General features: G+C 34.2%; 2 protein-coding genes across 3 annotated transcripts in view; one reads left to right on the top strand and one right to left on the bottom strand.

Moving 5' to 3' along the window:
* The window catches only part of LOC136029362 (breast cancer type 1 susceptibility protein homolog), a 43,101-nt gene extending 36,748 nt beyond the window's left edge, over positions 1-6,353 (bottom strand). The window contains exon 1 of the mRNA XM_065707674.1: positions 6,142-6,353. Within this exon, the coding sequence (XP_065563746.1) occupies positions 6,142-6,311 (170 nt within the window). The 5' untranslated portion in view covers positions 6,312-6,353. The remainder of the gene's footprint in view (positions 1-6,141) is intronic.
* A 68-nt stretch (positions 6,354-6,421) lies between these two features.
* Positions 6,422-17,908, top strand: LOC136029364 (breast cancer metastasis-suppressor 1-like protein-A). Of its 2 annotated transcripts, none has more exons than XM_065707676.1 (4): positions 6,422-6,446; positions 9,260-9,422; positions 12,479-12,569; positions 16,811-17,908. In XM_065707676.1, the coding sequence occupies exons 2-4, from the start codon at positions 9,263-9,265 to the stop codon at positions 17,283-17,285; spliced, it is 726 nt and encodes a 241-aa protein (XP_065563748.1). In that variant the 5' UTR covers positions 6,422-6,446; positions 9,260-9,262; the 3' UTR covers positions 17,286-17,908. The 2 variants fall into 2 exon arrangements, with proteins under 2 accessions (XP_065563748.1, XP_065563747.1); XM_065707675.1 differs by having other exon boundaries at positions 6,425-6,527.
* The last annotated feature ends 1,109 nt before the right edge of the window (positions 17,909-19,017 follow it).

Raw genomic sequence — 19,017 nt, 5'->3', positions numbered from 1 at the left:
TATATATATATAACACAACTAAAACTTAGACATAAACTTATAGGAGAACGCAACAAAAAGATTTCAAGCCATGCTTGTAACAAACTGTTTCTACACTAGTTATGTTGTCTTAGTTGCATAGTGTTTTTTGTTTTTGTAGTGTTCTGTCATTTTCTTTTTGCATGAAGACAGGTTTTCAATAAACAATAATAACAAATTGTAAAAGCATTATTTTGATTTTCAACAAATACAATCTGACTTAATTATTCCTGAGAAATACACAAAGGCATTTTGAATGTCAGTGATGAATAGAATGTTGGTCAATATAATAGCATACAACAGTAACAGGTACATTAGCTTAGGCTGTGTTGATGTAGTGAGCTGTAATTTTCTAGTCCAAACCCACCTCCCCACAAAATATAGGATTAACAAAATTCTTACTTCATTGTGTTCAGAAAATTTCTACTATTGGAATTTTCAAAATTTCTTGTAGTTTAACTGCATCACAATATGTACTCCACCTTAAGAGAAATCTATTATAATAATGGATAAATTTCTGGTAAGGTAATGGGAGGTAGAAAAAAAAAATGTGTGTACACAACTTCAGTAGAACAATAAGTTTAGTCACCTCTAGTTTGACCTATTCAATGCTCTTTCTAAATAATAACTGCACCCTCACCCTCTAATTAGACGAGCTACAGATCTAGGTTACATACAAAAGTTTGCAGCTTTTATGTTTAAATTCTATTTCATTAACAGTTGGTTCATCCAGCAATCAGAGACTCGAAAAGGTACGTACATACTAGAATCTGACTTGTATTATCTCAATATCCAAGAAAGGTGACTAAATTAAAGCGGAAAACTACAGGTCCATCAGTCTAACCTCAATAGAGGAAGAAATCTTCGAACAGATTGCAAATGCTAATATCCTAACTCATTTCTTAAATAATAATATACTGTCCCCTGACCAACACAGCTTTCAGCCAGATAAATCAGTTGAAACTAATCTCCTTAAGGCATAGAGAATCATAACAGATTACCTGGACAAAGTAATCCCTACAGACCTGACTTTATTGGACTTTTCAATGGCTTTCAAAAGATATCACTCAACCATCTCAGATAAAAACTTTCCACAGCAGGTATTTGTGCAGATCTGGTAAACTTAGTCATGGATTTTACAACTGGTTGGTGTCTCTAAGTTCAACTCTTGATAGCTTATGGCAAAATTTTTTCTCTGAGCCACATGATGTTGCAAGCAGAGTCTCTCAAGGCACTGTTTTGGGCCCTACCCTATTTCTTGTATGCACCATTGATATGGTGAACAAAATAGAAAATCATATCACTCTCTATGCCAACAGCTCTAAGGTGTTCAGGGCTGCAAATCAAAAAAGTCGGCTGATTGACCTTCAAAAGATTTAATCATGGGCAAAGGATTGGCTGCTTGAATTTAAAATACTGAAGTGTCTGCCAATCACTTTGGCAGCAGCAGTCCCCATCAAGGACAAACCATGCTCAACCCTAATTCAGCATCAAAGTCAGTATTAAACACAAGTCCTGAAGAAAGAGATCTGGGAATACTAGTCAATGAAAAAGTAATTTCCATGGTCACTGACAAAATGCAATTCCAAATTGAATTGAAGTCTCAGTCTCCTCAAACATACCATAAGTAGCCTCTCCTGTACAGTGTTTCTAAGGCACTATCAAGCTGAAATCAAACCTCTTTAAGATTATTGAAATTGTCTTACTTCCCCATCTTTCAAGATGGTTAATAGCCTAATTGAAGGAGTTCAGAGGTATGACAAGTGTCTAGCCAGCCTAAAAGATATCCCATGCAACAAGAAACTGGAGTGTTTACAGCAGCCAAATTTTATATTTAGATGCTAATGTGGAGACACAATGCTAACAGTGCCCTTAATTCCCAAATATTTTTTAAGAGTATAGTATCTTTCTCTAAACAGTAACCTTGATTTTTTAGTGTAGAGTTTGATAATATATTGGAAGTGCTGCACAGCAATAAAATTTCTCCCCTTTACAGTTCTTTTTTATTATATATATCTGTCTAGGTCTAGATCATACACTTTTAAGATCCCTTTCATACCCTTAGCCCAGAGTTGTCATTTCCTTAGTCATTTCATCCACAGGTCTAGCTGGCCTCTTTTCCTCAAATTGAAAACATATAAAACAGGGAGGGTTGTTTAATTTGTTGGGAAAGAGAAGGTGAAATGAAGATGGATACAAGAACTAGAGCTATTGTGGCTGCTGTATTATTACCAAATATCTAATCTCATTACTCAAACTGAAAAAAAAGCTTGCTCAATTGTTGCTTGTTTTTACCAACAGTGTGTGCCACAGATTTCATTTTGGATAAGAAAAGAGGATTGTCAATGAACCAAGGCACCCAAGAATGGTTTATTGGACAATGAGAGTTGCGTTTTTTGTCACCTATTTTCTGAGGCCTTGGTTCACTTTCCTTTTTTTGAAAAAAGCCCTTCCTCTTAAGGCCTGCAAAGAAAGGAAAACAGTGAGTCTGAGGTCCATTCTCCTATATCCTCTTGAAATTAGTATAATAGCTGACAGCATATGAAAAATGGCTGACAATTATGCAGTCATGAAGGTTAAAAGAACTGAAAATCCATTTTGGAATGTAAGTTCATAAAACACAATTAAATTTCAATAAAATGTAAGAATATTGATTAGGTAATTTTTTGTCATGGTCTGAGGAAAGAGGTGTCAGAACAACTGTGTGAAAAAGAAACAGTAACATTAGCAGAAAATGAAGAGGCCTTAGGAGAAAGACTTGTGGCCATTTGAAACAAAAAATCTAAATAATGTTGATATACAGAGCCACACAAAACACCCAATAATCATTGGATCAAAAATTCTACTATTTGTGTTTTAATCACTGAAAGATATGTCAATGCTTAAGTTCAAAGATTTGAGAAAACAATCAACTTTTGAAGCTAATTTCCCTAAGATGTTAGACAAATGTATAACCCAAATCATAAATAATGCATTTATGCACGAAATATACCAACGTTCAGAAGATACCTTGCTCATTCAGTGTGCCTATAATAACCTTGTTTGACAATAGTCTGAAGTCCCTTGATAACTGTGACCAGATTTCTGATGCTCTATCTAAATGTGTAGGCACTGAAAACCAGGAAAGGACTATGAATTTCCTGAAATAGTTAGTGGAATGTCTAGACTATAGTGACTAAATGTAATTGTTTTTCAAGTACATGGCTCCAAAAGTATTCATGGTTGGTGTTCACCCTTCAAAAAAAGGTGGGTTCTGTAAACACTGCTTCCTATTTACCAAATCTGAGATCAGTAAATGCTCACATCAGATTCTTGGATGATTAATTTGGAAGCTGTATGCTGATCATAATAAAGATGCTCATGCTGACTTCAAGTACCATGAAGAAACACAATATCACAATATTGCACTACAAAAATCTATGATGTTTATCATGCACTGTCTAAGTAAAGAGCCAAGTTGACACAGTGTTCTATTAGCTTTTTTTTACCAAGGCCCTTCATATAGAAGGAGTTGTCATAGAAACTTCAAAAGGAGCTCATTTGATTGGAAACAGAACATTCTAGTGCCCTTTTTAAGTCAAAAGCAATTGAGGGGGGATAACACTGGAGGATAAGGAGGGAGGGGGAGATGCATTAGACTAAGTCTAACACTTCATAAAGCTTTTTCCTTGGCTAATTGGGCTTCAAGATACAAGAGTTTGTAATTTTGAAATAGCTTGCACCTCTATCTTCAAATGACTTGGCATCTAAGTGTTTACCTAGGAAATCAGCTGAATTAAAATTACAGCTAGTACTAGCAACTCACTATAGCACCAATTGCTTTTTGTTTGGCCCTAGATAGTTGGCCAACAAGCAAAATCTTTGGTAGTTTGTTATCCTTTATTCACAGAATGTGTCCCAGCTATCTCACCCATTTTCTTATTATAGCCCTAGAAAGTTTTGTGCAGCTTATTGTTTGAGATACTGTCAGTCACTTGGGTGCCCAAAACAACCTAAACATTTAGCAAATCCTTCTGTTTTTTTGGAGTGCCCATGCTTCAGAACTATAGTTAACTACTGACATCATTATAGCTTACAATATTCTAATCTTGGTTCACAAACATATCTTCCTATTCTTCCAAACTACCTTTTATTGTGGAAAAAAACCTAGAACTTGGCTATTCTTTAGGCTATATCTTCACTGTACCCACCATTTTTATTATTGATGCTAGCTTACCTGAGTAAATATAGGCCTATCTAACTGATTCATTTTTAAAATTCATTATCTGACACATTCTGGTAATTGTTTAGTTTCATCACAATCTGTCTAAACTAGAAACTATGCTGCAAAGCAGCATAGTTTCTATACTATAGTACTTAGAAATGCTAATTGTAGAAGTGCATCCATTTCTGGTTGACCCTCCTCCTCCATGGGTGCAATCTAAAAAGATGTAATGTGGGCAGGGTTTTGAAGCTGAGGGAAAAGTTGGGGAAAAACTGAGGGAATTATAAATAAATTATTTATGCTTTGGGTTATAAAGTTTTCTGACATCTTAGGGAAATTAGCTTCAAAAGCTGATTGTTTTCTCAAATTTTTGAAATTAAGCATTGACATATCTTTCAGTGATTAAAACACAAATAGTAGAATTTTTGATCCAATGATTATTGGGTGTTTTGTGTGGCTCTGTATATCAACATTATTTAGATTTTTTGTTTCAAATGGCCACAAGTCTTTCTCCTAAGGCCTCTTCATTTTCTGCTAATGTTACTGTTTCTTTTTAACACAGGTGTTCTGACACCTCTTTCCTCAGACCATGACAAAAAAATGACCTAATCAATATTCTTACATTTTATTGAAATTTAATTGTGTTTTATGAACTTACATTCCAAAATGGATTTTCAGTTCTTTTAACCTTCATGACTGCATAATTGTCAGCCATTTCTCATATGCTATCAGTTATTATACTAATTTCAAGAGGATATAGGAGAATATAGGTTTGGAAGCTGAGGGAAAAGTTGGGGTTGTACAACATGAATGGAATTATATTACAAGTACTAATTCCAGTCATCACTGGTAATTTGTACATAGTAGGAAGTCAAAAGATAATTAATTGTTGACTTTCACTTTTGAGTTTAAACTAGTCAGCTGTTTGACCAATAAAAACATCTGATTTTGCTTATAGTAACATTATATATAGAATAAAGCAAATTAGTTAATGAGACCTGCAGGCAGTAGGGCAAGGTCTGTATTCTGATTGGTTGAATTGTTAGTTGCTATTTATTGCCTTTTTTTGCTGATTGGTTAAGCCTTGTTTCTTACCTTCATGATGTTTTACCATTGCAACCCTATTATAAGTTTGAAGGCAGGATATTTTAGTTTTTTTTTCAATTATAGCATATAGCTAGATTCTGATGATTGCATATTATGTCATTATTCATTCATATTGTCCAACCTCAACATTTCCCTGAGCTTCAAAACCCTGCCTACTATATGCATTTTTAGTCTCATTGGAGGGGGATTTTAGAAAGCTGAAAAATGGATGAACTTCTCTAATAATGACAAAGAAACAATATACCATCATCAGAATCTTGCTATATGCATTTTAGACAGATTATGACAAAACTAAACAATTACCTGCATTCTCAAAATGTTCTGCCTATCTACCTTTAACTCTTTCCTTATTATTAATTATGGCCCAATTCTTATGTTTAACTGAGATAGCCTACATCCAGATTGACTATCATGCAACCTGGCCCCTGGCTGACCCTTCCAGATCTTCAGCAATTTTTTCTGCAGCCTCTATTTTATGCCTCTGTAATTCCTATTTTAATGCTTTCTTCATTTTCTTTCCTTACCAAAAATAGCCTAGGCTAATACCATATTTATAGCTGGAATCTGTCTATTTGCTCCTGTATTTATAAATAAAATTTATCTGAATCACTACTATCTCCATCAGTCAGTTCTAGAGGGACATAGGCTATATCTCCACAGGGGCAATAGCATTCAACCATTGATACCTTCTCAACCAATGCACGTTATCTTAATGAAAAATATACTATTTGATTTATCATTCAATGTTGTATTCTAACTTAAGATTAATCAGTGCTAAAGCCCTTCAAAAAATTGAATAATGCCTTACAGACCTACTTTCAGAAACATATCGTGATCTGGCTGAATTATTGATGGATGATAAAGGCGGTGTTCTCAAACTTAAAGAAGATGTATTATAAGAAGAAGAAGGGAGAATTGATGGTCTATCAGCAGCACTAGTCCGTACAGCTCTAAGGAATCTTCTTGACCCTGTATAAGCCATGCTTGTTTAAATTTCAAAAAAGGTTTCTATTTGATACTCAACGTTGCCGGTGATTTACGTTCTTATTTGAAGAATAGCTTTTAGCGTCATTTTCTTTTTTATGACATTTCGTAGCAAAATTTTAAACTCTTTTAGGTATGATGGTTTCCTAAAGAAGAGATACAGTCTGCATCAGCTCAGTTACTTGAAGAATTGCTTTTATTACGTTAATATTATGTAAAAATTGCTTTTTCACATGTTAATTAATTAAATAGATCATGTATTGGGGTTTTGTATTCCCATCCTACAACTTTAACTGGCCTGAGTTTAGTCTACTTATAGCAGGCTAAATATGTAAAAGGCATAAAGATCTAGATGATGGGCTTTTGTTTGTAAGGTAATTAGGTTGGCTTGTGAATTTATGCTGTTAGGCAAAAACCAGATTGAAAGGTAAAAAACAAACTTAGGCTAATATTCATTTGTGGCTATGAACTAAATATTGCAAAAAACTGGCCTTTTAGCACAAATGAAAAGGTAAAATAGTAGTTTAGTTACTTAGATATCTTGGAAAGAAGATAGGTTAGGTAAATGAAACTTTCAGCAATGTATTCAGGGCCAAAGACTTACTTGTAGAGAGTATTGTCAAACTTTTATGTAAAACATCTTCTGATTTCTAAGTCCTAGAAAACTGCCAACTTGACAGATTCATGCCTGTTAGAATTTTATATAACAATATTATACCCTAATTTTCAGCTTCTCTTTCTCTGGTTCTAGTTTTGAAAATGCAATGCCTACTATTTGAGTAGAATTTTAAGCCATATCAATAGGTTTTTTTTTAATTTTATGAAATGTACTTGAAGATCTTTGAAACCTCATAAACTGAGATGAAGCAAAGTTGTAAAGCTGAAAACACAGTAAATTTATAGCAAACAGTATAACTGGCTTTTGTATAAAGTGAATATACCACTTGATGCCCTTTTTTATGCTCTTTGCAAATGTAATAATTGCTTCTACCAGAAATTTAAATTTAACCACTTTTTAACCTAACCTAAATTGACCTTGTTCTAAATAATTTTAGCACTGAGAAAATGTAGCATTATTTTTTCAATGGAAAAGATGGTGCTGAGAAAAAGTAGTATTATTTTACAGAAAATGAGCAATAAGTCATACTCTAATTGAAAATTTATCCTTTTGAAGAGCTCAAAAAGTGCTTAAATTTGAATTTGCGATTGAAGCAATTATTATATTTGTAAAGAACACAAAAAAAAGCATCAAGAAGCATGTTCACTTTATTGATAAGTCAGTTATATGAACTGTCATAATTTTTTTTAAATTTGTCATTTTTAAGAGGTGAAAAAGTGCTCAAATCTGAATTTCCAGTAGAAGCAATTATTATAGGCTATTTGTAAAGAGCATAAAAAAAGGCATCAAGTGGTACATTCACTTTATATGAAAGCCAGTTATACTGTTTGCTATAAATTTACTAAAACACTTTTCTTGTGCTTCATTTACACATAAAATCTGTTTTGCAAGGTTTCACTTTTATAACACATAGATTGTTAAAGGTCATCTAAGTTCAGTGCCCCTCGAGAGAGAGAAGGAGTAGGCTTATGTGCTTCAAAATACCTTCTCACAACATACTTTAGCCTGTAGATCCATCCCTTTTTTCATTTTCCTACCCTAACTCCTTCCTAAGATAACCAATAGTAGCTAAACTAGAATCTTACTGATGAAAATTCACCTGATGCTCTCTGGACACTCTTCCTGCTCCACTGAGCAGCTCTTGTATAAAACAATTATGAGTAAGGAGTTTGACACCCTTTCACAAAAGTCACAAAAACTATTAACTACATACAAAATAGTTAATTATAAGGTAAATTATTTCTAAAGCTGTGTTACAACTTGGGAGCTACTTACACTTCCCTTTTGTACTATTGTGAAGAATGCTTGCTATTTGGTGGCAAACTGATTCAGAGGATACATGAACTCTAAGTGGAAATTCCAATTTTTATCAAAGAAAATCAAAAAGGGGATGCAAATATGTTTAGCAATGGTAATATAAGCAGGGCCAAAAATGTGTCAGTCCATTCAAAAAGATAATGTGAAAGCACTAAAAAAAGAAGAAAAAGCTATGGAGCTATAGAAAGCAAACTTGGGGGGAAAAAGTTTCACATGTTTCTTCTTTTAATTTTTTACATCCAAGATAACATAGGAGCAAACAAATCCATTTGTTGAATACTTGGAGGCTTCTGCCAATTCATCTCACAAATAGTTTTGATGACCTTGAATTTGCAAAATATGCATGGGTACACAATTCATTTATCAACCATGAAGATGACAAATTTGAATTGACAAGTATTATCAAAGAAAACTTGATTGAATTAGCTTGTTATAATCCTTTAGAACAAAATTTTCAGAATACATTTCTAATTTAATTATGGCTAGTTATTAAGAGTGAATGTAATATTTATAAAGCTTGTCAAAAAAAGCTTAAAAAGCATTGATGCAATGTGCAAAATATTATTTGTATGAAACAGAATTTTCTGTATTAACTGAAACAAAACCAAAGTATCATGTTTGTTTGGCTGTAGGAAAGAAGCTTAATGTAGTCATCTCATCATTGACAACCAGATTTCACAAATAATCAACCTAAAGTTATCAATTCTGAATCAGCTTTCAAAGGGCAATTTTTTTCACTAGACATTTTTTTAAATGTATTTTTTCTATTGGCTCTCTAAAAAAAAAAAATATGCCACTGTCACTAAAATAACATTTTATTATTAAGACTGATCAAAATAATAGTTAACATTTGTGAATCATCTATAAATAGCAATTTTTCCTCCTCAGCCAGTTACTTTTAAAACCTGTTTTTTTTTGTTACTATGGGTTGTGGCTTGTTCTTTACTAGGTTGCAGTTGTTGCTGCAACCATGGTTTACTTGGGATTTTTTAACTTTTAAATTCTTTTAGAAAATGCCAGTTTTAAGTGATAAGAACAGCAGAATTACAGACAATCAGAAAGATATGAATGAAGACTCTGAATGTGAAGGCATGGACACAGACCAAAGATCCCCAACAAAATCAGATAAAGATGCAAGCAGTGACTCAAGCACTGAAAGTTCCTCTGATGAAGGTGAGATCCTCCTTTATATTATAGATAACATCATACTTTGTGTTTTCAGCCCCTTTTTGGGCAGCTCTTCACCAGGTGGTGAATCTTAATGATTGTTTGGCTCTTTGATAGCTTCAAGTTTAAAAATATTTAACTGTATTCTTGGAGCAGCTCTGCCAGTAGATGATTCCTCATCAGTATTGTAAAAAAGCTTTTGACTTAAATATTATCTATACTTTTTACTTTCTTAAAAAGGAGGACTCATAAACAATCAAGTTCTAAAAAGGCAGGCCATCTACCATCCCTTTTCTGGCATATGAATTAGGAGTAATGCAATTTATTTTTGAAAGTACTTCAATACATCAAATCATTTTGGTAAACCTTAAAGTTAACTTCTTAGGAAGTATGTTATGATGATTTTGGAAACTATTTTATACCCAAAATAAATAGGAACAAATTATTCCAGTTTAGTCTTTCCTGTTTCAGGATGATTCATCCTGAAATAGGAATTCATCCTGAAAAATGAATCAGAATGATTCATTTATCAAATTCAAAACACGAAAAGTAACTGATTTGCCAAGTATTGTCTAGGCTTTCTGAAAGAACTAATCTCACTGGTGACCATCCTGCACTACGGTATAATGGTTTTATAAATCTTATAGGTTTCTAGCTAATTAATCACCCCCTAGGTAGAGAGTATTTGGTAAGATTTGGTGCAACTCCTTTTTGTAGTTTATTAACAACTTCAGAAAAAACCAACTTTGAAAATTACCGCTTTAATCTCGTTTTCGGATCCTAATGATGTAAGAACTGGCTTCACCTGCATTTGCTTCCTTTTACGTTGGAGGGAGTCAGAAATTTTTACCGAGCGAGAAAAGAAACGATATCACTTAGATATCATTACTAGTGCAGAGATTCCTAACTTATTCTTAAAGAGGTTTTCCATATTAGCTTCTGGTTTTCAGATTTTGTCATCCAGTAAGCCATGAATCAGCAAGTTATGCTTTCGGTCTTATGCTTAAAAAGCGAGCAGCCGTTTTTTTGATTCTTCAGATTTAAGCTTCTATTCCTGTAGTGTAGATTCAAGATCACCTATTTGTTAATCATCACTTTTCAAAGACACAACTTCGACCGAAGGCAAGTCTAATTTACTGGAAAACTCAGCTTGAGATGCAGTGATCTTGTCTAGTTTGTCACCAAATATTTTAACAAAATTGTCAGATGACAACTGACTAACTTGTGACTTTCAATACTGTGAAATCTGTGATGAAAAGTCTTCAGTTCATTATAAAACACATCCGTGAATGAAAAATGGTTCTTGTCTTTAGTTGAGAAGGCCCACGCTAGCGTTGGTAATCACCCGTGAACGTCGCCTGGTGGAGCGGGAGATCCGCTAAGATTTATTCACCACCTTACTTTACATCCAATAATGAGTATTCTTCAGGTTATCCAAAGTCAGTCTAGTCCTTTTTTCATTAAGTGAAAATTATAAAATAGCATTATCAAGTCTAAATAATATACAAATTCACAATTACTTTTGACTACTAAAAAAAGAAGAGACAATAAATGCATTGTCTCTTCTTTTTTTATATTGTCTTCTTCTTTTTTTCTTTTTACTTAAAATACGCCAAGTTTTAAAAGATAAGACAACGGACGGCTACATGAACTAAAAAAAGGCTACAGTTTAATTACTAATCTACTAAATTAGTGCCCAAATTCGTTCGAAGGAGTTGGGGTCCTTAAGACTTTTACCCTCCTCCCCCGATAAATCTCAAGATTATTGTGGTGTTTCTGTAGTTTGGTCTATATTTAGTTAGTTCAATATGGATGTTTTGTGCATTTTTTACATCCTTTCACGCTTTGAAATAAATTCCTAAAAGCGTGTTAGCTTTCGCTAATGCTGTAATCACTGATTGCTTCCTTCTTCCCATGGTATTTTAAAATACTAAAATAAGCTTTGTGAAATGATTAGTTAACCTGACTGTGATGAGAGGCCTGTTTCCAACCTCCTACCAAAACTTGTTTGCGTCAATTGCGTTTCCTTGATCTAACTCAAAATTGTTGGCAATAAACACATTTATAAGTATGACAAAAAAATTACACCAAGTTTAAAAAAAAGACAGTGGACAACTAAATGAACTAAAAACGCTACAGTTTTACTAGTAATCTATTAAATCAGTGTCCAGACATTAGTTGGAATTTGTGGTTTGATGGATTGATGACAGAAGGTACTGAATGGTTTTTTATTTGATTTTTTGTCCTTTCTTGTTTTGCTTTTGGTGGTTAATTGTCGTCACCTTTCATAAGCTGATTTATTTTTAGTCCTAGTAGGGGGGTTATTGCCTAAAGAAGCTTTGCTTCAGGTTTCTTGTGTTTATTGTTTATGAATAAACCCTTCCTTCTTTCTAAAAGAAACAGAAAGGAAAAAAAAAATAAAGAAAGTGTTCCAAAATTTAAGGTTGTTGGAAAAAGTGCTGATGGATTGTGAGTGCGAAATTAAAAAAAATAATGAAGAACCGAAATAAAACTTCAACTTCTCTCATAAAATAAATAACTGTGGATAGGTGTCGAATATTGCAGTTTATTATTGCTTTTTGTTTCATATTTTGAAATTTTAAATGCTATTTAAACCTTTTCTTCTTCTTAAGGTGAGAGTTCGTAACCACAAAAAGCAGGCTTACCGTTCGGAGATTCCATCCCCAAATCTCGTGCACGTTTACACCTTCTCGCATAATATTAGCAATACATTTTTGCTAATATACACTTCTATTTCCACCAGCCAAAAAAATCGCCTGTAATAATTGAGGTGGTGGAAAAAAGACTAAAGTTGGAGGGTTATGGCTGAATATTGAAGAAATGTGAGTTTCAAAGTAAATGAAAATGTGTTTATGTGAACTTAAAAAATATTTAAAGCAAAAAATCCCAATTTAAGGCATAACACTGAAAAATTAAAAAGTATGTTTGATTACTATCCCAATATATTTTGTGGCTGCTATTTTTTGTAACGATAAACTTAATGTGTAAAGATCATCGAATTTTTTGTTATTCTTGTTAGAAGTAATTTTATTCTGTTTTAGAAATGGACGAAAGTGAATGTGACACAAGAAAGAGACAGTGTCTTACTGACATGACTGATTTGGAAAGACAATTTATCCTGCTTAAAGAGCAGTAAGTCCTTATCTTATAATGGAATCTGATTTTATTATAGAGAAAAGATCTAGGAGGTGTATTGATGATGATGAATTAATTTCCCATTTGTTGGACAAAAAAAGATTATCTTAAATGGAGTATAAAATAATACAAAAATGAAAAAAGAAAACAAACAAGAAAGCAAGAAAACACAGCAAATCCACATTAGCCTACATACATAACCCAATAAATCCACATTAACTATATATATACAACACATGAGGTACCACAAACTAAATTACACTATAGCAAGGTATAAACTATGATTAGCATCCAAGCCCGCCGCAAACCGATCACGCCGATCTTTTACCCGCTGAACTGGTTCTGTGAGACTATATTTTTTCACAACATGAGTATTTCTAATCCAAAGTGGCAATTTCAGTAAAAACTTGGCATATTCAGAATAAATTGATCGAATATATTTCACATCGGTCGCTGTAAAAATGGGCCAAAAAGGGGAGAGTGCAAGAAGGTGGGGGGTTTACGAAAATTGAATAGAGGCGGGCTAGGACCTGTCGATTATATTTCGATTTGCACGGTACAAGCACTCCATATGCCTTACGAGTTTGATTTATAAAATGCCTGATAAGTCCTTCTTGAGTAGACTTCATGGTTCTACCAATAGGCAGTCCAAGATACGTTAAGGACATCGAGGACTCCACCTCATGATTGCAAAGATTAAATGTATCAGCACTATGAGGTCTATACGAACTGCGGAATGTCAAAACTTCTCTTTTTTTGCATTAAAAACAGACCAGTAGTAGCATACTCATCACTTAAAACTCGAAAACAATTTTCAATCATAGAAACTGCTCTACTGCGATTTAGAATGTCGTCAGCATAATTGAGAAGTGACAAGTCCAATCCACGAAAAATGAAGCTAGTCATTACGCGTGTCTGTGAATCTGTGACACTGTTGTTATACACAGGTGGTGATGTAATTGCACCTTGGCGGATGCCTTTCTTAACCGGGATCGGAGCAACCAAAAGATCATTAGATGCCAACCTAATTTTTACATTTAATTTCTTATCCATGTTTCTAAAAACCACAACAATCGATTTGTTTAAACCTCTACTACTTGCAGAAAACAACAAATGAGAATGGGTACCCGAGTCGAAGGCACGTCGTACATCGTGCCCTGCAAGATGCACAGTCTCTCCTGTCTCAAAACAATCTATTAATTCATTAGGTAGAATAGTATGAACATGCTCCCTACTAATGCCACCCTCGAACCCAAACTGTGTGTCAGGCGAAAAAACGTACTGCATTTATTTCATCAATTACCAATAAATCCATTAATTTACACAATACAGGTTACACAGTAATAGGGTGCTAAGACTCGCACTGCGTTAGGTCTTTACTCTTTTTTAGAACTGGCGTTAAAGCTCCAACACTAAAAATATCTGGGACAAGTCCAGTATTAAAGATAATCTGATACAAAATTTGGAGATGAATCATTAAAATCTCAGTACCATAAACAAAATGCATTCCGCAAAGCTCATCTATTCCGCGAGAATGCTTTTTATTCAGCCGGCGAATAGCCAGACAAAGCATCGACATATCTACAACATACCCAAATCGCTGAGAGGATAATGAATCATCTAGTAACTTTTCATACTTAGCTTCTAAATTTGGGTCTGGTTGAGCGAACTCGGCACTAAAATGCTTAACTCAAGACTCTTCATCTGGCCCTGGTGTATTCTGACCATCACTCGCACACCGCTTATGCTTAATGAACTTGTAGGCTTCGTTTGGAGAGCCTTAAACGACTGGCTCCAGTCATCTACTAGTTCCGAGAAGGCAGGAGAGTTTGTCACACGCGCTGAATTTTTTTTTTTCAGACTCATTGTTTGTGTAATTAGTGGGAATGTACACTGAAATTACTACTAGGTCCTTTATCCGAATAGCAACAAAGTAATCGGACTCGCTAAACGTCGCAGGGCTTAGACTCTTATTCACTATGAGAGCGATGCCACCGAATGGACGGCCTCTTCCCGATCGACGGGCAGGGACCGTAAAAGTACATGTGTTTTCATTCAGCTTGAGTAGACATAGAGAATCATTCGCTAGAAAGTGTTCTTGTACGCAAATGATTTCGTTGCAACAGAATAAGCTTTCAATAAGTGACACTTTATCGAGCACCCATCGTTAATGCTCCAAGAAACGATTTTTAGAGGGTTAGAGCTCATTGTTTTAACAGGGCTTTCTGCGCTTCAGGGCGTTTAAACGAGTAATACGGATGATTACTGGAGCTGCAGAGGGAACATTTGATTTCCCCGCATGGATTGGCCTTGTGACTTTGATGGTGTCCGGCACATCTGGAGCATTTAGGGGGCTCTTACAATGGTTAGCAATTTGCCCGACAGACTGACAATTATAGCACCGATTTGGGAGAGACTTAAACTCAAATATAGGGAGCCGCTTATTACCGATTACAGGGGCATGGTCGATAGCATTTGTATTTTAAAACTGAATTCTGGTCAGTGCAGTCTATTAATTCATACTAAGGCCAATTGCTCTCACTAAAGGAAAATTACAACTGAGAATAATTGAACCACAAATATGTGTCAAAAAAAGAAAAAGTGCTATCTAGCACAATTAGAAAACATTTGATTATAATAGCAATATGCCCAAGTAATACTATAGTCACCTCTGTAGATGCAGAGGCCAAGTTCTACGAATGACAATTTACTAGTACAAAATCTTCTTATGTTTTGCAAGATGCCTGGTATAGATAGAAGAACTTTTTTTAAGGTTCCATCTTTTCTAGTTTCAGAAAGCTATGCCATAACTCTTGAATCTGATTAGCCAATAAAAAATTGTGTGCTTGAAAGTTGAGCAGCAATCAACTTGATAAACTATGAATGGTATGAATAATGGACGCTGTAGTCAGGCGTAATTTTGATTTTTATCGACAAATGTGACTATAGTAAAGCCCTTGCAGAACTTAAAGAATTATTTGTAGTTTTTTTTTTCGTTTTCGTTTCTTATATAGACGGGACAGAAGACAAAAGAAGCGTTTTTTTTTCTTCAAAAGAGTTTAGTAGGTATATTTTTTAAACTAGCCTATGTCTTACGTGCTAACTTAACCCAAAATATTTTATAATCAATAAAAATGAGTTCAAAAACAAAAGAATTTGCCTTCTTTTAAAAAATTTCTGGTTGCATCCTAATAAAATTAGATCTTAAGTTTTTTTTTTTTAAATTGGCCTTTTTTTGCTTAGTAGCACTGCACCATCAGTGGCGCTAGTAGTTTTTCAATCCTTACTTAAACCTATGTTTAGTCAAAGCTTGGTCACTTATCACTTTTCAAATTTTTTTGGCTCTGACCCTAGGATCACACTAGCGCATCAATTAATGTTCTGCATTGGTCGGTGGAGTGCATGAAAGACACGAAAGAGTCCAACTCAAATGATGAACTATATGCAACGAAAATGAACAATATAGTTAAATAATTGAAACATCTTACTGAGTGCTTCGTACAAAAACAAGATTACCAACGTTAGTTTCTCAATCAATTTCTTGTTTACTCGTTTTTTGGTGCCTCGGTAGCTCCGTGTGTCTGTTACAGAATAGTTTCTGTGTAACTGACTGGGATCTTCCACCATAAAAAAAATATTATTTGTCAGGTAAATTTTTCTGCATGCCACACAATCATTTAAAAGACTATTCTGCGTAAAACGAACCAGTTTGACCCTAGTAGGAAATATCTAAACATCATTGCCATGCCCTTGCGCCTTTCCAAGGTTGCCAACTATTGAGGATGAGCCCCAGCTACCAAAAGAGGAAAACTTGAACAGGGCATTACTTAAAATAGTGAGTGCAAGCTCACTATAAAAAAACCTAAACTTAAGCCCTTTTACATCTGAAATTTTTATTACTTTATAATAGAATGAAAATAAAGTCAGTTAAAATTATGTGGAATAGCATTTTTTCTACAGTTTGAATAAGACAAGTGTATGAAAATTCCATATGTAATTAATACTTAGCTTTCATTATTGTATCAAGTGAATAAAGTTATAATCTTCAGTATTTAAGTTAAACAAACTGAACCCTCACCTCCCCCAACAACGGTTGTCTGTCTTAAATTTCCATGGTAGTGATAGAAACTGAAATTTAAATACATATATTTGGGAATAAATACTTAGTGAGAACAAAATGTCTTCATTGTTGTGAATTACTTTTCTAAGGACATATTGTTAATAACTTGTTGTTTTAGGCTATACAAGGAAAGGCTTAACCAAATCGAGCAAAAACTGAAGGAAGTCTATTCAGGTCGGGCTGTTGAATACTTAAACCCTTTGAACGAGTTACAAGAACAGATGAGAAGTCGGACTCAGATAGCTCGCATGTTAAAGGGCTATCGACTAGAAAATCTGGAAAACAAATACGCTGCAGAAGAGCAATCAGCTTATCAGGATTTTCAGAGTAAGAAGTCCTTGCTTATTGACCAGATTCGTGAAAGTTTACAAGAAAAAATAAGGCATTTAGATGAAGACAGAAAACATTTGGAAAATAATGATTTTATTTGGTCAGAGTCAGGCTTGAAAAAGAATGAGAAAAATAAAAATGGAGATAAACGCAAGAAACCAGTTGTCGTCTCTGGGCCTTATATGGTTTATATGTTGAGTGATCAAGATGTTTTGGAGGATTGGAACATCATCCGAAAAGCTTTAACAAGAAAAGAAGTTTAAGTTCGGGTTTATAACGCTCATAACTAAAATAGTTTGATTGGACGGTAAGGGCTGCGCCATTATTTGCGTTTCGAATGTGTGCCAGGAGAAAGCGATGTAAGATATTATTGCAACGACTATATGCTATTATCAATACTAAATCCATAAGTTTGATAGTCTAAACACGTCACTGTAAGCTTCTTTTTCTGTGGGAGGAGGTTAGGGCCCATTTGCTGTTTATTTCCTTGATGGATAGATGCAATAAGAAAATAATTCCCCTTTTTTTGTACTTGTGAAATTAAAGAAAATTCTGATGCGTTGTTCTTTTGTTTGTATACCAGATGTGCATTCTCTAGAGTTCATTTTTCAAGGATTTAGATTGACAACAACAACTCGGATTAAGGATTATGAATGCTAAAGCTTAGAGTAGAAGATCGGCTTAGCGAATTTTTTTAAGAGGTTTTAATGTCGTAGGATATTGTTTTGCTAACTCGATCAGATATGTATATAGCACATGACAGAGTAAAAAATTCTGGATTTTATACCTTAATTTATTTTTTGAGTTTTAAGTTGAACTGTGTATACTGTTTTATAATAAGTCAGTCTAAAATTCAGCTGATTTAAAATTAAAAATTTACGGTATATGAGGTTCGATACATTGCTAATGCGTCCCATTTTTTTCCAGCGCTAGTGGAGCACTCGAACATTGTGGTGGCATTGAAACTGCAATGCACCAAGTTTTCGTAATCAGAATTTTACTTCCCTATCCCCTTAAGGCGTTCATAAATGAGTTGCCAGTTTTGAAATCACACGGCTTACTTCGCCTAAATTGTCCCAAATGAAGAAGACAATTAGTTCTCCGTTTCAAGCTACGTCCAAATATAATAATCATTGTCCTCGCAATATTTTTAAAGATTTTTTTTTGTAGCCGAAATTAGCCCATTTCCGTAAAACTTTGGCTATTGCCTTATACCTCTAATTTTCTTTTCCTTTTTTTATACTGCTGGCTACTCCAAGACGAGAGACTACTTAGAATTAAAATTCTAAGTTTTTGTAGCCGAAATTAGTCAATTTCCGTAAAACTTTGGCTATTGCCTTATACCTCTAATTTTCTTCTTCTCCTTTTTTTATACTGCTGGCTACTCCAAGACGAGAGACTACTTAGAATTAAAATTGCTACTCTATCAAAGAAAAAAATAATTTCTTCCCCAAAGAGGGGACCCAAAATTTACGAGAAATTTCATTTTTTTCCCCCTCAGATTGAATTAAAATACAATCAAACTTCCACCCTCGCCCCTTCAGTGGCACAAATTCACGAAAATGATTAGGCGGGGGGGGGGGGGGGGTAAATGTATTTTTTAAACCTATGGAGGAGGCAATGTTTTTCGATTTAGATGATAAAAGTACAAAAAAAGGTATTTTTAATGAAAGTACAAAAAAAAATATTTTTTGAAATCTAGAGGTGAAAACCCCTCCCATTTGTACTCCCTGACAAAGAAAAAATAATTCTGGAGAAATGAGGCATAAACCAGAAAGGGACTAGTAGCTTCTAGCTATACGAGTTATAAATGTTGCCCAATTTCACCCTACAATTTTTGGTATCAGGTATTTGTACACTACATGCTATGTTGTACTGAAATTTCAAGCCATATGGACTCTCCCTCCCATTTATAGCACTCTTTTTTCTCCTGGAAAATCCGCATTACTGGAAGTCGACCTAAGCGAAAATATGCCATTTGGTTTGCATTGCTGA

The sequence above is a fragment of the Artemia franciscana genome, chromosome 7, assembly GCF_032884065.1.
Source record: "Artemia franciscana chromosome 7, ASM3288406v1, whole genome shotgun sequence".
Taxonomy (NCBI): domain Eukaryota; kingdom Metazoa; phylum Arthropoda; class Branchiopoda; order Anostraca; family Artemiidae; genus Artemia; species Artemia franciscana.
This window is presented reverse-complemented; position numbering and strand designations above follow the sequence as displayed.